Source organism: Neolamprologus multifasciatus, chromosome 6 (genome assembly GCF_963576455.1).
Source record: "Neolamprologus multifasciatus chromosome 6, fNeoMul1.2, whole genome shotgun sequence".
NCBI lineage: Eukaryota > Metazoa > Chordata > Actinopteri > Cichliformes > Cichlidae > Neolamprologus > Neolamprologus multifasciatus.
Genome location: NC_140444.1, coordinates 16,641,228 through 16,661,794, shown reverse-complemented (window position 1 = coordinate 16,661,794; position 20,567 = coordinate 16,641,228). Strand labels below are relative to the sequence as shown.

General features: G+C 39.4%; 2 protein-coding genes across 2 annotated transcripts; both read right to left on the bottom strand.

Annotated features, from left to right (window-relative positions):
• Positions 1-1,743: 1,743 nt before the first annotated feature.
• tspan34a (tetraspanin 34a) lies at positions 1,744-6,917 on the bottom strand. The gene is made up of 8 exons (XM_085162897.1): positions 6,794-6,917; positions 5,627-5,708; positions 4,325-4,537; positions 3,439-3,513; positions 3,230-3,337; positions 2,892-3,035; positions 2,681-2,773; positions 1,744-2,182 (listed from the first exon to the last, which is right to left on the bottom strand). Exons 1-8 carry the CDS (start codon positions 6,865-6,867, stop codon positions 2,129-2,131), a joined length of 843 nt encoding a protein of 280 aa, XP_085019023.1. The 5' UTR covers positions 6,868-6,917; the 3' UTR covers positions 1,744-2,128.
• A 94-nt stretch (positions 6,918-7,011) lies between these two features.
• Positions 7,012-19,815, bottom strand: rab3da (RAB3D, member RAS oncogene family, a). Its single transcript, XM_085162908.1, has 5 exons — positions 19,322-19,815; positions 16,249-16,482; positions 12,662-12,780; positions 9,201-9,325; positions 7,012-9,101 (listed from the first exon to the last, which is right to left on the bottom strand). Exons 2-5 carry the CDS (start codon positions 16,480-16,482, stop codon positions 8,914-8,916), a joined length of 666 nt encoding a protein of 221 aa, XP_085019034.1. The 5' UTR covers positions 19,322-19,815; the 3' UTR covers positions 7,012-8,913.
• Between the last annotated feature and the right edge of the window lie 752 nt (positions 19,816-20,567).

Sequence of the window (20,567 nt, the reverse complement as noted above, 5' to 3'; positions counted from 1 at the left end):
ACACACAACCCCATTCAGCTCTCTTAGTGAGGACCTTCATTGACATAAGGGTTTCCCTAGCCCCTAGACCGGTGTGTGTGTCCTCACAAGTGACTGTTGGTTCTCACAAGTATAGTAGAATGCAGATTTCAGTCCTCACAAGGATAGCTAGACAGGAACACACACACACACACTCTCTCTCTCTCTCTCTCTCTCTCTCTCTCTCTCTCTCTCTGTGTGATCAGTCCTGCTTAATATAAATTGAAATGTATCAAATAAAATTAACCTGTGGAAATATAATTTACTTTACTTATTAAAGTGTTTTAACCACTTGGCTACACCATACTGATCAAATATACCTTTTCATCCCTCATGCAATTAAACACCTGTTTGTTGATATTAATATGTAACTTATACACTTTGTTAAGTCTACTTATTACCTGCCACTATTTTTTTTCTTAATGCCTGAATACTAGACATTTTCCATAGCTTGAAGCAGACTGTTGAACCACGAGATTTAACTCAAAAGATTAAATTGGAGTGGATATACTGAAAAATATGAGTTAATTCAACACTAACATGACTGATGTTCAGGGTTGTGTAAGGACTTCATACATAGATTACTTTTGAAGTCTGTCTTATCACCAGTGTTCATGATAACTTAACTGCTTTCTGTGTCCTGCAGATAAAAGCAGCAGCATTAATGGAAAATTCAACTCTTATCAAGTCTTTCTTTAATAATTAGCTTACGTGTTATCTCCGGCCACTTTATTGGCACCTCTTACTAAAACCAGGTTGGCCTTACATTTGCCTTCAGAAATGACTTCAATCTTCATGGCATCAATTTAAAAAGGGACTATAAAAACTTTTTAAAGATTTTGGGGCTTATTGACATGAGAGCGTCACATAGCTGCCTGAGATTTGTCAGCTGCACATTCATGATGTAAATCTCCTCTTTCACCACATCACAAAGGTGATCTACTGGATTTGGATCTGGTGACTCTGGAGGCCATTTGAATACAGTTAACTCATTGTCATGTTCAAGAAGCCAGTTTGAGATTACTTGAGCTTTGTGACATGACACTGTGGTCATAAAGAGAAAGAATAGTAGGGTGTGGCATTTAAATGATACTGAGTTGACACCAATGGGTTTGATTCAATGCAGAATGGATCCGTGGTCTCATGATGTTTACATCAAAATGAGGCCCCACCATCCATCTGTGTCACAGTAGAGATTGAGACCCATCAGAATTTTAGTCAGAAAATTGTAGTTTGTTTCCTGTTCTTGGCTGACAGGTGTGGCTTTCTACTGCCGTCACCCATCTGCTTCCTACTGCCGTCACCCATCTGCTTCAAGGTTCCACATGTTTTCTGTTTAGAGATGCTCTTCTGCATTTTTGGTTGTAACAAGTGGTTATTTGAGTTACTGTTTCAGCCAGAAAACTGTTGCTCACTGGATATTTTCTCATTTCTGGACCATTAATTGTAAACCCTAGAGACGGTTGTGTGGGAAAATTGACAAGCCTGTCTGGCACCAACAGCTATGCCATGTTCAGAGTCACTTAAATTACTTTTCTTCCATATTTTGATGCTCAATTTGAACTTCAGCAGGTCGTCTTGACCATGTGCATACGCCGAAATTCACAGAGTTACTGTCATGTGATTCATATTCGACTTACCAAACAACTGAGAAGGTGTACCTAAAAGGTTGTAAAGTAGTAAGATAAAAAAATTCAAGTAAACTACGATCAATTATGGCACAAGTTCAGTTTGTTCTTTTTATTATTTAGAAGTGATCATACATAAAAAAATAAACTCATAACATTAATTTAGTGACTGTAAACCACTGACACAAAGAAACCAGAGTTCTCTGCACTGTGCATCATTTCACATTTTAGGTTAAGTGTATCAGCACATACAGCAGGAGACCCTCACACAAACATAAATAAATCACAGTATAAGTGTGTACAGATACATAGTTTTAAAAGTAAAAAGATGTTACTACCTTCTCCTCTATCTTTGTATGAAAGCTTTAAAAACCAGAAGAGGCAGAGCATTCAATCTTCAGCTGAAAATCTGCTTTCAATCAAATACTAGAAAACTTTCCACAGACAAAACCGCTTAGCAAAATTTCTCCAAAGTTGAATTATCAATTTTTTCCAGCCTTGCAGTAGAGAACCATTGAAACCACCATGGCAGCGATCTGCAAAGACAACAGTTAATCAACATTAGATCTAAATACAGTGATCTGAGATGAGATACAAGTTACAATGTGGACAAATTCTGTGTCATATTCTGTACTCTGTAAGATGCAAATTGCTGAACAAGCTGTGGACTTTGCTGCAACTGTCATGCCATTTATAAGGTTAGGTTGAGTCAAATTATGGGATGTTAACTGAACTGTTTATTTTATTCAAAAATAAATAAGGTGTTCATTTGGGCTGAAACTATTTCCCCTTACTTCAAGAGTCAAATCGGTATGAAAATTCACTTTTTTTAATATGTTGTTTCACAGTAATAAAATTCAAATGAATCACCCAGAAAAAAAGACACACACACTGTGTCTTCTAGTATCATTTATAAGTATATGTAAGGTATATGGCCATAAAGAAATTGAAGATAAAAATATACACAATAGATGATAACTTTGTGGTACTAGCTTGCAGTATATAACTGATGGATGATGGAACGTGAACAATACCTCGAGAGCAGCGATGCCCATTGCCACACCTGCAATGACCAGAGCGTTGTCCTCTATCAGCTGCAGCAGTTTGTCAAAGCAGCCATCGATGTTCTAAAAGTAAAACAAATGCTTTTAGCTGAGGATGGGAAACACTGCTGTGCACTGTACATTGGATTAATTCTGTTGCTGACATGCATAAAATTAGGCCAAATGTAGGCTGGTCTCATACCGAACGTTGCGCTTTAGCTTCATCGCATTTCTCAGCACTGATGGTTGAATTACAGCATGGGGCTGGATAGAGATCTCTCCCACCGTTATTATAAAAAGGTGAGGCTGTAAAATCTGTGTAGTTCCTGTATCCACAGCATTTAAGCTAGAAGAGAGTAAAAAGTGTTAATGCAACAAGTTTTTAATTACCATAACAACAAAACAAAGTTACTACAAGTTTGATAAATGTGCAAAATGTGAAGTAATTCAAAACGTTAGTCTCAAAAGTTTGATCAAATAAACTTCCATGTGCAAATAGATCACAAACCTTTCTCTTAAATAAATAAATGGGTACAGTACCTCTTCCATTGTGTTGTTCCAGACAGAAGTCAGCTTCTTATCGTTTCCATAGTTGGTTTTAATGCTCTTTTGGACTTCTTTCTCCAGTTCCTGAAGAAGCTCACCAGCCTGAGAGACACAGACAGACAGTAGCACGTTATCATACTTTTTAGTTTCTAAATCTGACCATAGGCAGCTCTTGCCATATTTTGCTCTTCAGAGCCACTTACCACATCTTTGAAGACAAAGAGCACAATGGCTCCTGCAACCTCGATGAGGAAGATAATCAACACAATACTGAAGAACTAAAAGGGGGGAAACGAAAAAGCATACTGTAAAACATTTGATTCTTAACAGCATACTCTTAAGGTGTCAATAGAGAAGCAGATGTATAGTTACAAGAAAGTACCTGCTCAAATATGAAGCTAAAGAAGAATCACAACTAAGTTTTTAAGATGGCCATTTACTGTGCATTTCTATGTCAGTGTAACAGCAAAACCAGCCCTAAAACACATTTATTTCCCGCAGTGTTTGTTTTTTTGTGTGCAGTACATTAATTGGCTGTTGGATATGCCTTTCCACACTAACTGCCATTTGTACACTGTGAGTTTTGTCTTCTTTATCCACTCACATCTATCATATTGCCTTTAGCCTCATTCATTTGACAAGAACTAGCGCCAGCAGTCATAAAGTGTTGGCTCTGGTAAATCAGACTGTTGAAGAATCTTTCAAGAGCACCTGCACCTGTTTTCAAATGTATCGATAACACACGAAGAAGAAATTTACTGATGTGTCAGTATTTGGTCACATCATGTGTGAGGACACACGTCTTTAAATGAATGGCAAAAGGAAATACTAAACACTTCTTTTAAACACTTTTCTGACTCAGCTGACTTCAATATAATTCTCTCTACTCCCCAGTTATAAACTGAAATTGTCATCTCAAGGAAAGACTTTGGTGGCAGTTATATTTTATTGATTTGGGCAAAGTTTCAAACTTTATTATCCTACTATTACAGACACAGAAGACCATATCTGCTGTTCTTTCTTTCTTTCTTTCTTTCTTTTTTTTTACAAATGTTTTATTTATTTATTTTTATTTCAAACTTTGCTCACCGTCAGCAGCATGCACTTGCTCTCCCTGATGGCACCACAGCAGCCCAGGAAGCCAATCAGAAGTAGTACAGCACCCACGGCGATGAGCAGGTAGCTGACGTTTGCCAGTTGTGATAACGAGGAGGCGTCTTCCACCTCATCCAGTATATCTAGAAAGGAACTCCTGTCCACCTGCACCCAAATTCCCACACCCAGAATGACTGCACCGGCTAACTGCAGGTTTATGAAGAAAGAAAGGAGAGAAAGAAAAAAACTGTAAGATAATGTACACAGACGATTAAAACATGGAATGCTAATGGGAAATTAAACTAAAAAACCGAACATGAATGATATGAACTGCACTAACTTTTTTAATAAGTAACAGTGGCAAAATAAATTATTTTATTTATAGCTGTCAACATTTTAAGAAAAACTGTTTCTTACTACATGTTAAATTCATTTTCTGATATCACTGAAGATCCGAAGGAAAAAGACAAAAATAGGGAACAACAGACGTAAGAGGAAAAGTTGGCAACAGGATTTCTTTAGGTTTGCAAAGACATTTCACCTAAAACTACTCAATCTACTGAAAACTACTCAAGACTTCCAGTTGCCTCTTTTTACGCTTGATCGGGGTGACTGATAAATTACACAGACATAAAGAAAAATACTCTGGAAATGAGTTTGTTCATTCTAGCAACATGAGTAAAATAAAATGACAATGTAAGAAGTGACACTGTTACAATAGAAGTAATGGGAGCTGTAATTTTTCTGCATGCGCACAAAGTAATCATAAAAAGAGATTGATAAAACTGTTATAGTGATGAAAAACTGTCATAGTGGAGGAAAAATTGTCTCCAAGCATGGAGGGCAATCCACAGATCAGCGCTCCTGTCAGTTAATGCTCACCGAAACTATTCGACCTGAATGTGACATGTTTGCATTGAGCTGGAGCATAATTGGTGTTATGTTGTAAGTTAGTTAGCTAAGGCTAAGCAGACCATCTTTTCTCTTCGACCTTACATTCAATAGACATAATGTTCAGTGGTACTGTTCATCTAATCTGATTTATGGGGAAAAGCAAATATTCATATTATTGAAAACTCTGGCTTAAAGCCATATCTGAACAGAGAAAGTGGGCTAAAATGTATGTCTTATTGAGACTACCTATAAAAGAGAATAATTCATACAGCCAAATGAAACGGTTTGGCCTTTTTTGATTCACTACTCTCTGTAAAGTCTTCTTTGTAGTCTGGTGTAGGATGTGAAACCAAGCTGTTGAAGAGATGCAGAGAAACAGAAGTTCTCTTTTTTCCAACTTACAAAGATGCCGCCATTGAAGATGAACATCATAATTTTGAGAAAGCTGGAACAACACATTTTGGCTGATTTCTGTTTTTTCACTCTGTTGAAAAAACAAGAACAAAAAAAAAATATGTCAGTTCAGGTGAAAACAACTTATCTAGTGTAATTACAATTATTCTTTTTCAGCATTTAACATGGGGGACGTTTCTTTTACTTCTGAAATTCAAATCAATAGCAAGAGGCAGACAACACAAGCAGTGGCCAACATGGGTCACTCGGCATTCACTTGGGTTAAACATTAACCAAAGTAGCTGGCAGCAAAAGAGAGGGGGGTCGTAATCTTCTTTAAATATACCAGTCGTTTCATGCTGAGGTCATGCAGAGTTTCGGTTGAAGCATTGCCCAAGTCTACATGTTATTTTTTATTCATTTTGCTGCTAGTTATTTAAATCATCCTACTCTAGGCACCTCAGCTGGGTGATATGTTTGCTTCTTTTTTCCTTTCATTTAAGTCTGTATTTGGTTGAGTTGGGGTAAAAAAAAAAAATAGCTTCCTCTAGCTTTGAACTGCAAGTGTGTTGAAATATTACAGCTGAGGTACCTTAGCAGGTTAGTGGTTTCACAGTTTAGGTAGCACAGGAGTGCCATAAAAGACACACACACAACCCCTTGTCCATTAACTTGCACAACCTAACATGCCTGTTCCTGGTATCAGAGAAATAAACTCAGTTTTATAGTGACTGTCATGTTCTTCCTTATTGCAGCTTTGACAACAGCAATCAATTGGACCTAATTTGCAGCTGCAACCTTGTTTCCATGAGGCAATAAAGTTCCCTTATAACACCTCCGTGTTAATTTGTGAATACATACTCGAGCAGCCACAGAAGAGGGGAATAAATTACTTAAACTCTAAGAATAAAAGTTGTTTCTGCACCAACACTTTTAATAGAAATGCAGCAGCTAAATAACTCAGTTTGATGTTTTTTGTACCTGTTTTTATACAAAATAATAACACCTGGACATTGCTAAGGAATAGTAATCATGTCACTATAACTTGCCTAATGTTAATAAAATCCTTTGATTACAGAACAAACCATTCATCATCCGGATGAGCTTTAGATTAAGGAAGATTAATAGCAGTGTAGTTATGGAGTTTGAATTAAAAAGTGAAGAAAGCAACTATACCTGTGTTGTACTGAGGTGTGTGTGTCCGCTGAGGTCTGAGGAGTGTCTGTGCATCGACGATTTGGACTGCCCATTTAAGTTCTCACAGGTCGCACAACCCCATGACCAACACACCCACCATAGGACACACACACACACACACACACACACACAGGGTTCAACGTTATTTTCAATCACATTTCACAACTTTCCATGACATTGAGATAAGTTTTTATGACCAAACGTCATGCAGACAAAAAAAAATCAGACAACATCATATAAAGCAATTTAATCTGACAAGAGATATTTTCTCAGGTGACGTAATTCAGTCACAAGCTCCTTTACAAGGGTATCTGGGAAGCATGTTTTCCAAAACTTCCTGGTTTTATTGTTTTCTTGCAACTCATCAAGGGCTGAAAAAAATACTAATTTAAAATTCAATTAATAATCCAGGTTTTTCATAACAAACACGACTCACGCAATCACAATTGTGCTCTACACAATAAGATCTTTCTTGGTGATCAGTCCAATCAAAGAAACCATGGTGATCAAATCAATACAGGTCATGGTCAAAGTAAAAGGTTCACTATTAAAACACAGTAGGAAGTCCAGTGTGATGTCATTGAACAATTAAAACTGTCATGATAAACGATAACTGATTTACTCGTGGAACATTTTTACGATAATATTTATGACTATTGATTTGTCGTGCTATTGATTATTGAATGATTTCAACACTGCATGGAAACTTTTGGGAATGTTTTATTATTAACTTTGTGGATCATTAGGAAGTACTTAATCTGATTCAGCATGGTTCCTTCCCGACTCCCTCCAAATGACATTTCTTTTGTATAATAGCTTTAAAATATCAGTGCGCAAAATTTACCCTTCATGCATTAAAAGCTACCTTTGAAGCACATACGCTATATTGCCAAAAGTATTTGATCACCTGCATATTAACTTGAGTGACATCCAATTCTTAATCCATAGGGTTTAATATAATGTACGCTCACCCTTTGCAGTTATAAGTATTCCGTAAGGGTTAGTTAGTGTGTCCATGGGAATTTTTGACCATTCTTCCAGAAGTGAACCCTGAGAAGGTCTGGCCCGGAGTCTGTGCTATAATTCAGCCCAAAGGTGTTCTGTCAGGTAGAAGTGTTTGTTCTAATACCATCCATCCGTTCGCGCTCACATTCACACCTATGGGCAATTTGGATGGGCAATTTGTACTAATACCACCTAAGCAAAACGACACCAATTAAATGTCTATAACACATAACACAAAAGTGTGCCGGTACTCAGTGTTTTATCTCCTTTCTGATAATTCACTGGAGAAAACTGTCTTTCCAAGCAATGACCCATCCATTTAAAAAAAAAAAAATTACAAAAATATACATGAAATGTTTTCATACAAATGAGGCCAACAGACATAACATACATATTTCTATCTTTTAATTTCAACTTTATTTTAACTTTGGACTAACATTAATAATTAAATGTATAAAAAGAAAAAACAAATACATTACTTAAACACAACAGATGATTATATTCCTATAAAACATCCAACAAAAAGTGTGGTTTTTTTAACTGGAAGTCACGCGGGGCTATCAGGCGTGTGTGAGCTCAGATTTCAAATATGTTAGACTTTGTACTGTACCTTCTTCCTCATTTGGATTACAACGGGCAATTTCAACAGAAGTCACAGTGATGCAGTTTTGTGCGACGCCCACTAGGGGGTAGCATGACACAAGTCAGTCGGGGTGAGTCCCCATGCAATTTCAGTCTGGCACATGGCTTTCTTTCACATCCTGACCTGCAACAGGTGCTGTTCACTGCACTGTGTGAACAGGAAACGATAAAGAGAAAAGGCTGCTCAGTGGAGCTCTTTGGCATCTTAGTGTAACAGTTACATTGGGATTACAAAGATGATCCTTGAATCACCACCGAGTCAAGAAAACCAGGAACAAAAAGAAATATATAAAAAAAGAAACTGAACGCCAGGCATCCATGATTGCGCTGCAGTAACATTTGGTAAAGTACAATCATAATGAAAGATTTATGGGCAATTCTGGTCATCTGTGTAAGTGTGGGCACCTATATTTAATTATTAAACCTGTTTTATCAGGTTTTACAATCAGTAATCAGCATGCACAGCCACCCCGACTGCTGTTGGGTGTGTCCTTCAGGCTATCTCCCTTGTGATTGGTTGCCGGATTGGCATCACCGTTGACGCTCTCGTTCATCTTCTCGCAGATGACGTCCACCAGCTTATCAAAGACCTGCTTCACGTTGATGTTATCTTTGGCACTGGCCTCGAAGAAATGGAAGCCTGGCGAGAGAGCAGAGAGAGATAAAGAGCTTATGAGTGATTATTAAATAATGTTTTGTTCACGTGTTTTCATGCTGATAAACACCAGTGCGTACTGACCGAGCTCTTTGGCCAGTCTTTTGCCATCTTCAGTCGGCACCTGCCTGTCATCCTCCAAATCCAGCTTATTGGCCACCAGCACCACCTGAGCGTTGTCCCATGAGTAAGTCTTGATTTGTGTTGCCCTGAGAAAAACCAAACCATGTTCACAACTCTACTGTATCACCTACAGAGACCCTCAGTCCATCACAACAATGAACCAAAGTTCAATGAACCAAATGAGTCTCTTCTGATTTCTAGCATTCAAGTTCACTTTAATTGCAATGAAAAGGTTATTAATCACTGAAGGAGATCACTGAAGATGCATGGCACAAAATGATAGCACACTGTATAGACAAGTATAGACACCAAGTAGTGCAAGATGGCAAACAGGATTGTGATAATCTCAACACACTGATAAATGAGACTTAACCGGTTTGAATGTCACATGATCTCGTCTTCTCATTGGTGTTGCTGTGAACACAATAGGCTCTGCTGACAAAGGGAAGCAGCATTAAGAGATTTTTGCTAAAAGGATTTGATCATCAAATGAGAGCTTTCACTTGAGTCCAAAATTCCGGTTGTGTATGTTATTAGGAGGACTGTTTATTGCGCCTATCGATTGGTTTCCTTTTCATTTCTATAGGTTATGCAATGGAACATTATGTGCATTTTTTATATAACACAGCAGAATGATTCTGCTCCTTTGACATTATTTGTAGTATTATTATCAATCTGTTGCTATATGTGTTGATTTTTTGATTGTTTCCAGGTCAAAGACGGAAACCCCCCCCCCCAAAAAACAGTCTTTTAGAGGAAAGCCATAAGATGAACGTATCCATGGCGACACTGAGAAATTCCCTTCCTGAAGCACACTGAATGTTTTCAACATTGTTACGGCCCTAGCAGTGCCTCCTCCTGAAGGTGCCTGTGTGGGAGTGTCCTTCAATCGCTTCTGCCTGAGGTGCCACCTTTCCCTTTCACACAGCTGACTCTCGTCAGTAATTAAAAGTATTTAATCCCAGGGAAAAGTGAGCTCTGTGCCAGAGTGGGATAGCCTTTGTAAACTGAACATCATGGTCAAAAGACAGATCTAATTGCAAAACCTATGGACACACCTGCACATCTACACAGTGGATGCCCCAAAGCATACTGTGCCTTTTTTGTTCTCGTGGACCTTAATGAGGGCTGTCATTAATATAATGAAATTCACTGAATTTCTAAGGACTTGAAACCATACACTCCTAAGGGTAGAGGTTACTGAAGTTACAAAGCAAACCAAAGGGAACCAAGAGCCATTTTCACACATATTTTTCTGAGGATTCATTAGTCAAGAGTTGTCTGCAACCACTGGTTGCTAGGGAAAAATGTGTATTCCTTAACTGCTCAGCAGTGATTCATGGAAGCTACTGGCTGTTGCTGGATGAAATGAGATGCAAAGAAGGTGCAAAGAAGGTTCAGTAAGTTCATTTTAATTAGAATGAAAAGGTTACTAATCACTGAATAAAATCCCTAAGGATGCAAGTGGAAACATCACAAATGATGAAAGCAGTATTCAAAATGAAAGACTGAATAAACTGGAACTGTATGGAACTGTAAACTGGAACTGTGCAATATATAAATGAATAAATAAACAGAAATATCCATTAAAAACAGTGCACTGCTGTCATGTCAAGTCAGCTAAGAGCCCAAGTAGTGCAAGCTGGCAACCCGGATTAAGATAAATGAGACTTAACCTGTTTGAATGTCACATGATCTCATCCCCTGATTGGTGATGCTGCGAACACAATTAGCTTTGCTGACAAAGTGACGCCGCATTTACAGATTTTTGCAAAAGAAGAGTGTTTTGGAAGAAGCTCAGAGTGGGATTTAGAGAAATGTGAAGCAAAAGCATCTGATTATTGAAAACAGACAGAGCTTTCACCTGATATCATTTTCTCACTTTTGATGAAAGTCGTGTTTCAAGTCTTTTGTATCTGAAGTCTTCGACTAGAGCACTGGTAATGATAACATAAAGTAACAGTAATTATAACACACACACACACACACACACACAGTCCTTTTTGTTTCTACAGGTTATACAGTGGAACATTATGTGTATTTTCTTTAATTAAACATATTGTTATATCCAATTTTTTATGCAGCATCTATTCTTGTGAACAAGAGTGCTGCTTTTTTATTTTCTCCAAGTGATCCAAAAAAACAACAAACAGTTGAAGAAAATCATAAGATGAATGTATCCATGGCGACATTGAAAAGTTCCCTTTCTGAAGCTTATTGACTGTTTTCAACATCATAGCCTTTTAAACTAAATGTCACGATCAAAAGACAGATCTAACTGCAAAACCTATGGACACACCTGCACATGTACACAGTGGATGCCCTAAAGCATACTGTGCTTTTTTGTCCTTGTGGACCTTAATGAGGGTCGTCATTAATATAATGAAATTCACTAAATTCAAAAGGACTTGAAAGTAGTGACTGAGACCATACACTCCTCAGGAAAGAGCTTACTGAAGTCACAAAGTAAGGAAACCATGGGCCATTTGCCCACAAATTTCTATTGAGGTTTCTTTTGTGTCGTCATGCACACATTGCTCAAGAGTTGTCTGCAACCACTTGTTGTTAGGGAAAAATGTGTATTCCTTAACTGCTTGGCAATGATTCGTGGAATTTGCTGGCTGGAAGGAATCAGATACAAAGAAAGTGCTGCACCAAAAACCTCCTAGTTATCGCTGGTTTTCCTGTAGTTTTTCGTGTTTGTCTACCAGCCCAACAGTAGTAACACTTGAAAAAGTGTGATGCAAAAGCCTTGAAAGTAAAGGTTGTGTCTCTGCTCTGCAGCCAGCATGTTTCTAGAAGAACAAATCTTTTACTTTGAAGGCAAACGGGTCTTCAATTCTGGTTCATGTTGCACTTTTCACAGTTTCCCTATAGAGGATAGCTGGACAGGCTTTGTAGACAAATCTGCCACTTGCTTTAAAACTAAGACCGCAGCAAAATTCCAGCAACCAAAGCAAGGAGATTTTACTAATTGAGGAATAAACATTTTCCCTAGCAACAGCTAGTTGCCATGGGGGTTACTGACCAGTCTGTAGCGCAGCATGAGTGGGATGAATTAACATTTTCCCTGTCACTGCCATCACATTCAGCAACCACTCACAACCAGGGAATATCCCATTTTTCTTCACCATTGCTTGTTGCCAGATGGTCCCTAGGCCTATGTGACTGAGGCCTAGACGTGGCTACTGTTCACGGGTCTGTAAAACCTCAACACAACCACAATGTTTTTTTTGCAATCAAAGTGTCACCTCTGCTAGCCATTAGAAATAAAGAAAGTTTAAGGCACTTCTGTGCAGGTATCACTTTTTAGACCAGTGAAAAAAAACAAACCCAAAAAACACATGCCTCGGAAAAATGCCTTCAGCTACTGAAAAACACACATGCCTATTCTGCATTAATTATATGCTTCATCTACCCACCAGTCCTGAACAGCACAGAACGACTCCTGGCTCGTGATATCGTACATGAGCAGAAATCCCATGGCTCCTCTGTAGTAAGCTGTGGTGATAGTCCGGTAGCGCTCCTGCCCAGCTGTGTCCTGTAAACACATATTGAATGGTGGATGAATTATTTTTACTGGCCCAACTCCAGAAATCACACAAAAATGAAGAAACAACAACCCTACTGAAATTCGATTTCGCCACATATAACAAATTTCTCAAAAGCAACGTGAAAGCTTAAAAAAACATTTAAAACACTGAAAGTTGTTTGCAAAATGAAAACATGACAGGGAAGTAAAAGTAAACAAATGGTTAACTCTGCAGAAAATGTAGCTTGCCATCACCAGTGTGTGAATGTGTGTGTGAATGGGTGGATGACTGAATGGGGGTCCATAGGGACTAAGTAAAGCCCTATACAACTACAGGCCATTTACCATTTACCAAAAGCAAAGGTGAATCATGAACTTTCTTAGAATAGAATAACCCCTCCCTTTTAAAATGTTGATGCCGCCACACCCTGGAAGCACACTAGGACACACTCTCAGGTCTTGCCTACATCTCCAGATGGTATTTTTACTCTTCATGTTGCCTTGGGAAAAACCTTAAAGTAACAAATGTAACACTCCTTTGGATTCTTTGAAACTGCAGTGAGAAAACTAAGACTTTGAAACTAACTTCTTTAAACTTTCTCCCATGTAATGTGATGCCAGTAGCTGCTATGGACCTCATTAACACCACTGACTCTAATTGTACACATTTTTGGGCTTGTCAGCAACCTACAATTTATGTCACATGTAGCTGCGCTTATTTTAATGGTCCTAAGAAATCCCATTAAGTCCCTCAGCAGCCAATAACCCCGATTTTAAAGTGAAGGGCTCATAACAAAACATTTTCACAACCAATATACGGCGTGTCTTTTCTGAATATAAAACCTCAAGTCAACCAGCTGGGACGTTAAAAATCTGCTTGCTTGTTAATGCATCAGTAATAAAACTTTTACTGTTATTTATCTGAATTTTAATATGGTTATCTTTTATACTACTGGTTCATCATTTCACTTGGCACCTTCCTTGTGTGAAAGTGTGCAGCTGGATCATTGTAAAGCGCAGCCGAGAAGGCATGGCCCGCTGAATACATTAACTTCAAAAAAGATGCATTACTTTCATCTAACAGGAGTACTGTGGGTGAGTCCTCGCCTTCCGCTAACATTCAGTAATAGATCTGTCCTGGGTGTCAGTCTGCGCGGTAAGCACATTCGGCTCCTGCAGCTCAAACCCATGCATCTTTCATGAACCCCGCCGTCTGGGGACAATGTTAAACATCAACTGTTATTAACTCCAGAGAGTGAGAAATTAGTTCACATCCATGACAGGCTGCAGCATGTAAGAGGGCAAATCAGGGAATGGGAAGAGGATAAACACTCCATGTTGTGTAACAAGGCTTTGAAAAGCTCTATTCATTTGGCCCCCTCCTTTGGTTGAAGATGTATTTTGAAACCTCTTTGCCACAGGTAACGACCCCACATAAATTACCACTCCGACTTTAAAGAGACTGCAGCATTTTATAGTCAATTTTGTTGATATATTGTGTGTCAAAGCTGTTCTCTGTACAGTAGATTTTTACTCCGGTGTGGGGAGACCGGAGTAAAAATCTTCCTGAGCATTCAAGTGGAAATTATTAGGGACTTTTAAGATCTCAGTGATGTTCACATGGAGCTACCTCTACATTAAGTGCCTCTAGGAGCATCCCAGACATCTATCACAGTCAGAGTAGTTAAAAAGAGAACAACAAAAAACGGATAGGTTTTGTGTGACAGCTTGATTAAGATTACATTTGGTCAAACTCCAACACTGCCAGCGAGCTTTTAGTTCTTGGCTGCTGCAATGAATAAACATCTTTCAGTGAGTCAACAAACCTTGTTCTTGCCCTAATCATTATAACTATGTGCATGTGGTGACAAACAGTTTGAAAGCAGGAAGAAAAAACAGGTGTTTTTCTTTGGTTAGAACCCCCCCCCCCCCCCCCCAAGTAAAATTAGTGCCTATTATTCCAGGTCTTCAGATTAAAAAAAAAACCTCTTGGTTAGTACTTCAGCAAAACGCCACAAACTATTATTTCAATCATGAGGACTGAAGACATAATTACACTAGTGCAGTGGTTCCCAAACTTTTTTTGCTGGGCCCCCCTTGTTTTACAAGAAAAATGTTCGCGCCCCCCCTCGCGCGCGCACGCACGAACACATCCTCCAACCACACACGCCCATATTTTGCTCCATTGCGGTTTATTTCACACCTCAAACATTTAGTAAACAATTAAGCAAATACAAGTAATCTGCAATAAATTACAGGTAGTAAGAAAATAAACTACTAAGTCTTTTACGCTACGTCCACACCTACACGGGTATTTTTGAAAACTCAGCTGTTTCGTCCACACGTAAACGGCGTTTCAAATCACCGAGAACAGATTTTTTAAAACTCCTTTTTTGCATTTACGTGTGGACGAGGAATACAGAGTTCGTCACGCAATGTCAAAGGTATGTGCCTTTTTTCACCTCACGCTGTGTGCACGTTATTGTTTACATGAGATGAATTGCAGAATGGCAGACAGAGACGAAATACTGTTAATCTGACTATCTACAGGTTTTACACGCTTACATATACACGCAGTTACTGTCCCTCCATTTAGAAAGGCAGAGGCGTCATGGTGTAATTATTTTACATGTAGTTGTTTTTTTTTTTCCTGTGTAATAATATTCAACATTGCTATCAATACATTTTTTTAAAAAATCCCTCTGCAAAATGGGTTCAAAAACATAAACAACTGTTGGATGCTGTTTGTCCGTGATTTGAACCGGGGAACAAATTGTGGCAGGATGAGCCTGTTATTTGTATCCCGCTGTAACTTTACTGTATAAAGAGCTAACATCTCCAAAATGTCAGGAGTAGTTAGTCATTACAACAAGTGTTTATGAACTACAAATCAAGAATGTGGGATACTGTTTGTCCGTGATTTAAACAGCCCAGCGCTGCTCCCAACGAAGGGAAAACCAATCCTGCAGGGAGACCTACCTCGGCACTTGTGCAGGTGAAACCAAAGGGAAGATATGCTTCACCATAGAATGAAGTTGGTTTGGAAACATATTCAGCTATGCTTCATCTCCTGCTTTGCGTTCGTGTGGGCGCCCGTGCTAGCAGTGTCCAAGCGTTGTTTTTTTTTTTTTTTCCCCTTTTCATGCCGCGCCCCCCCTGCAATGGCTCTGCGCCCCCCCTAGGGGGCGGGCCCCACACTTTGGGAACGTCTGCACTAGTGTATAAGCTGCTATTGTGCTCCCAATGGCCTAAACCACCTCTCCTCTTGCCCTGTTAATGGAGGTCAAATACCAGGTAAAGAAGTACAAAAGAAAGAAAGAAAGAAAGAAAGAAAGAAAGAAAGAAAGAAAGAAAAAAAAACAGCGGATGAGAGAAAAGAAATCCTTTGCTTAGAGGGTTTAGGGAGTTTTCTATCCTAAGGACTTCTTAAAAATACTACTCGGCAGTGCAGAGGCTCTATCTCATGCCCAATCTCACCCAGATCTGTAGCTTGACCCGCTTGTTGTTCCTGTAGATGGTCTTGACTTTGAAGTCGATGCCCACCGTGCTGACAAATGCTGAAGTGAATGAGTCATCTGCATATCGGAAGAGGAATGAGGTCTTTCCCACGCTGCTGTTGCCGATGATCAGCAGCTTGAACATGTAGTCAAAGTTTTGGTCGGCTGGATCTCTCTGCTCGTGAGCCGCTCCTGGATCTCTGGCTAAAGCCATCTATCAAATGATGACAGACAAAAAGGAGAGGCACATGTATGATCACTGAGATGGACTATAAAGCATCTTTCTTTTTTGTTGTTGTTGATAAATGTTGTCTTTTGTGCTTCTTGTATTAAATATTGTTTGCAGCGGTTTGTAGTGGTTGTGTGTCTACATTTTGGTTTTCTGTAGTGTCTGTTGTTGATTGCTGTCCCTTAAAATGCCTAAAAATGGACAAGTTCTGCCAGTTACCTGTGGTTGGTAATCCTACATATACTCACTGACCACTTTATTAGGTATACCATGCCAAAAATGGGTTGGACCAATTTTTGCCTTCAGAATTCCCTTAATTGTTTATTGCACAGATTCAACAAGATGCTGGAAATATTTCATCAGAAGATGGGTACACGATGGTCATATAGGGATAGACGTGGTCGACAACAATACTGAGATGGGCTGTGGTCTTTAAACAATGCTCAGTTGTGACTAAGAGCTCAAAGTGTGCCAAGAAAATATCCCCCACACCATCACAGCACCACCAGCCTGAACTGCTATAAGGTAAGATGGATCCATGCTGATCTTGCAATCGATTTCTGCTGTGACTCATCAGGCCAGGCAACATTTTTTTTTTTTTCAATCTTCTACTTTCCAATTTTGGCGAACCCGGGTGAACTATACCCTCATTTTTCCTGTTCTTGGCTGACAGGAGTGGCCAATCTAAGTAAACCCTAGACATGGCTGTGCAGTCCCAGTAGATCAGCAGTTTCTGAGATGCTCATACCAGCTCATCTGGCACCAACAGTAATGCAACATTTAAAGTCACCTTTCTTCCCAATTGCAATGCATGCCATGTACCGCAGCAGCTCATCTTGATCACGTCTACATGCCTAAACGTACTGAGTTGCCATGCGAATGGTTGATTAGATATTTGCATTAATGAGCAATTGAACAGGTGTACCTTACACCTGTTCAATTGCCAGCAGCAACCAGCAGATTAGATGGAAATATGTTGGCTGTATTTTTCCATAAAACATAAATAAGACAAGTACAAGAACAACACAGAATAGGTGTGGCTGTAAGGCAGATAAGGACAATTACGTAATTGCATGCTCAGGGTGCTGCACTGGGTCAACTGCTGGTAAATGCATACATGTACAGGAAGAAACAGGATTGTATCTACTAGTTCCTGTTTTTAATCAGTCACATAACTGCTTGGCTTTAATGCATACAAAAATAATCTAACAGAGTCTGACTTGCCAGTAATCTCAATATATTGCGCAATGATGTCTTATAGCAAAGACAGGAACATGTGACCATGGTAGGGAACGTCGATGCCGATGTCAGACAGGTCATCTGCACAATCAAATGCCCATTGCCAATAAATTTTAAATAAAGAATTTTTAGACAAAGGCAATGCAGATACACTCCTATAATTGAACATAGTCAAATTTACTGGTTAATCCTTTCAGTGTTAGATGATTAGCTAATATATGAGCTCATGTTAGTTTCTCTTAAATGTTAATATTGGAGGTTTAATGTTTGTTTGAATTAAAAAACAAAAGATGGCAACTGAAAACAAAAAAGGAGGGGGAATACTAAAGTTAAGAAAAGCACTGGCTTTCGCAAAATCCAGGATTACCAGTATATCAGCTGTGGTGTCACAGTGATAAATATCAACTATTTGAGAATTCAGGTTAACACTCAGACGTCTGAAATCCATCCACACTAATAGCTGAGCAGATGCTGATGTTGGTAAATGGAAGTGTTATTTTAAAAATGGTCCATCTTCCTCCCTGATTCCTCTTAGCGCTTATCACTGTGCTATGAATCACAGCCAGGGCGTGCTCCTTACTCTTTTTCCTCCCTGGACCGGTCACCTCCTGCTCTCTCCATCCATTTGTCACAAGAACACATGTTAAAAACTTATAGGATCGGTAGAGACTGAGCGGTGGGAAGGGGGCAATAGATTCTCCCCCGCTTGTGTATTTTATCTATCACCCATCTGGTCATTCATTCACCCAGTGACACTACTACTTACATGCACACACAAACACACTCCTTACTCTCATTTATCTTCCTTCTCTCCTCACATATTCATCCATCTATGCATCCCTCCTGTCATCATCCGGCCAGCCAGCTTCCCTCCCACTCTTAACTCTCTCCTTCCTCCATCACTCGGCATCAATCCATCTACATTCATCTACCCCCCCCCCCCCCTCCTCCCTCTCCTCCCCCCCCCCCACCCCACCACCACCACCCCCCTCCTCCTCCTCTTCTCTCAGGGGTTGAGTCCTGCTCCTCTTTGGCTGCTGAGAAGTCTCTGGAGACCAGCTCAGCATTACAGCTTCCAAGATCATAAAAGAGGGGCTGAGCGGCATGCTGCTGTACACACTCAGCAGAACATCAATATCCGCGCATGCGCCTACATCAGCATGAAAGTACCTGGCACACACTGAAGTATGTGCGTGTGTGTGTGTAGGGTCGTGTATTTACTTTAGCTTGGGAAAACATGTCAACTCTCATTAATGCACATTCAATATTTGACTTCAGATCATCTGACGGCTGGTTTGTAACTGCTTCAGTCAGTCAATGCAGTGCACGAGAGCAGCTGTTTCACGGGACACTTCATTGCCCCACTTGTTGACACCGAATCCAAATATCTGTGTACAAATTAGCCCGATTAACCACGAACACAAAGTTCATATTCTGAAGCCACCGATGACACTTGTAGCCGATAACTAACTAAGAGTCTAAGTTGCCTACACCGCCTTACCATACGGCAGCTCAGCTACAAACCTGATGACATTTAACAGCCCCCGTCTGCCTTTGCATACAACTGTGAGTGAATGCAAATTACCTCGGGTGTTGTTTATGGGTCTGTCTCCTCTCTCCCTCCCGAAGTGTTCACACGTCTACCTGAAAGTCGATGAGTGTGTGCTGGCTGCTGCAGCTGTCTGTCGGGCTCTCCTGCTCAGGTGTTCCTGTCCCGGATCTCCACACTATGCATGTGCATATCTATCACTGGGACGTCCAACACGCAACTTGTCAAGTCATGCCCAATATGAATCACGCACTTCCGGTATAAACTTTCAAAATAAACATAAAAAAAAGAAAGCTGACGTTTTAGGGTAACATACATCAGAGTGCAAATTTATGGCAGTTGGGTGTATTTGTTTCCAGGAGTTTTCAGACAAAGTTGGCTCACCCTCTGCATTTCTATGTAAATTAATAAAGGATACCAATTTGTTCATCTCGGGGTTTTATATAGTAGGCAATCTGCACCCACTGATGGCAACCGAAGGAAACTAATAAATAAGTTGAGGGAGGGCTGAAGGTGTTGAGAAATCTTCCAACTCCATTTCATAATGAGCTGAGCAGTGTAGCTAAGCAACAAGCCGTGCTCCTTGATACCGGTACTGTTTTCTCATTACTTGGCCATCTTGTGCAAAGAAAAAAAGAAGAAGAGATTTTTCAAACTCAGTAAACACGAAGGAATCATTTTGAGTCAAATGCAACTAAAACATTCAAAATCAAGCGATCATTTATTCAAATAATTAAAGAAATTAAGGAAATCATGAAGGAAAATGGGCTTGGTATACCAATCAAGTAAATTTCATTTGATCAGGTTCCATTAAATGTAAACTTTTACATTGTACTCATATAACAAATTACACGGAAAATTTACATGTAATTAAAATAGTTAAAAGCAGAATTTTGGGCACAATTATTTTACTTTTTCTTTTGAGTGTACGATCAGTTCTCGATGGTCAAAAAACGAGTTTATACTGGTTTATTTTGAAGGTTATTGCTAAATTTCCGGTATTCTGTTGCCTAACCTGCTGGTGGACGCACTTTCAAGCCTTCCGATAAAACAAACAGAAAGTGAAAAATAAAAAACTAGAAAAATAAATAAACAAAATTCCCAGGGCAGCTAAATAATGTGTTGACTTGAGCAACAGTTAGGCATCCAAATCTCATGAGCTCCCAGGTTTACTGGACACCGACACGGTAAATAAAATGGTCTGCTTTTGTGGAGCTACCAGCCTTGGCGAACCCTTGTGTGAATAAAGGAAAAGTAGCTTTTTCTCTTACCATTTACAAAA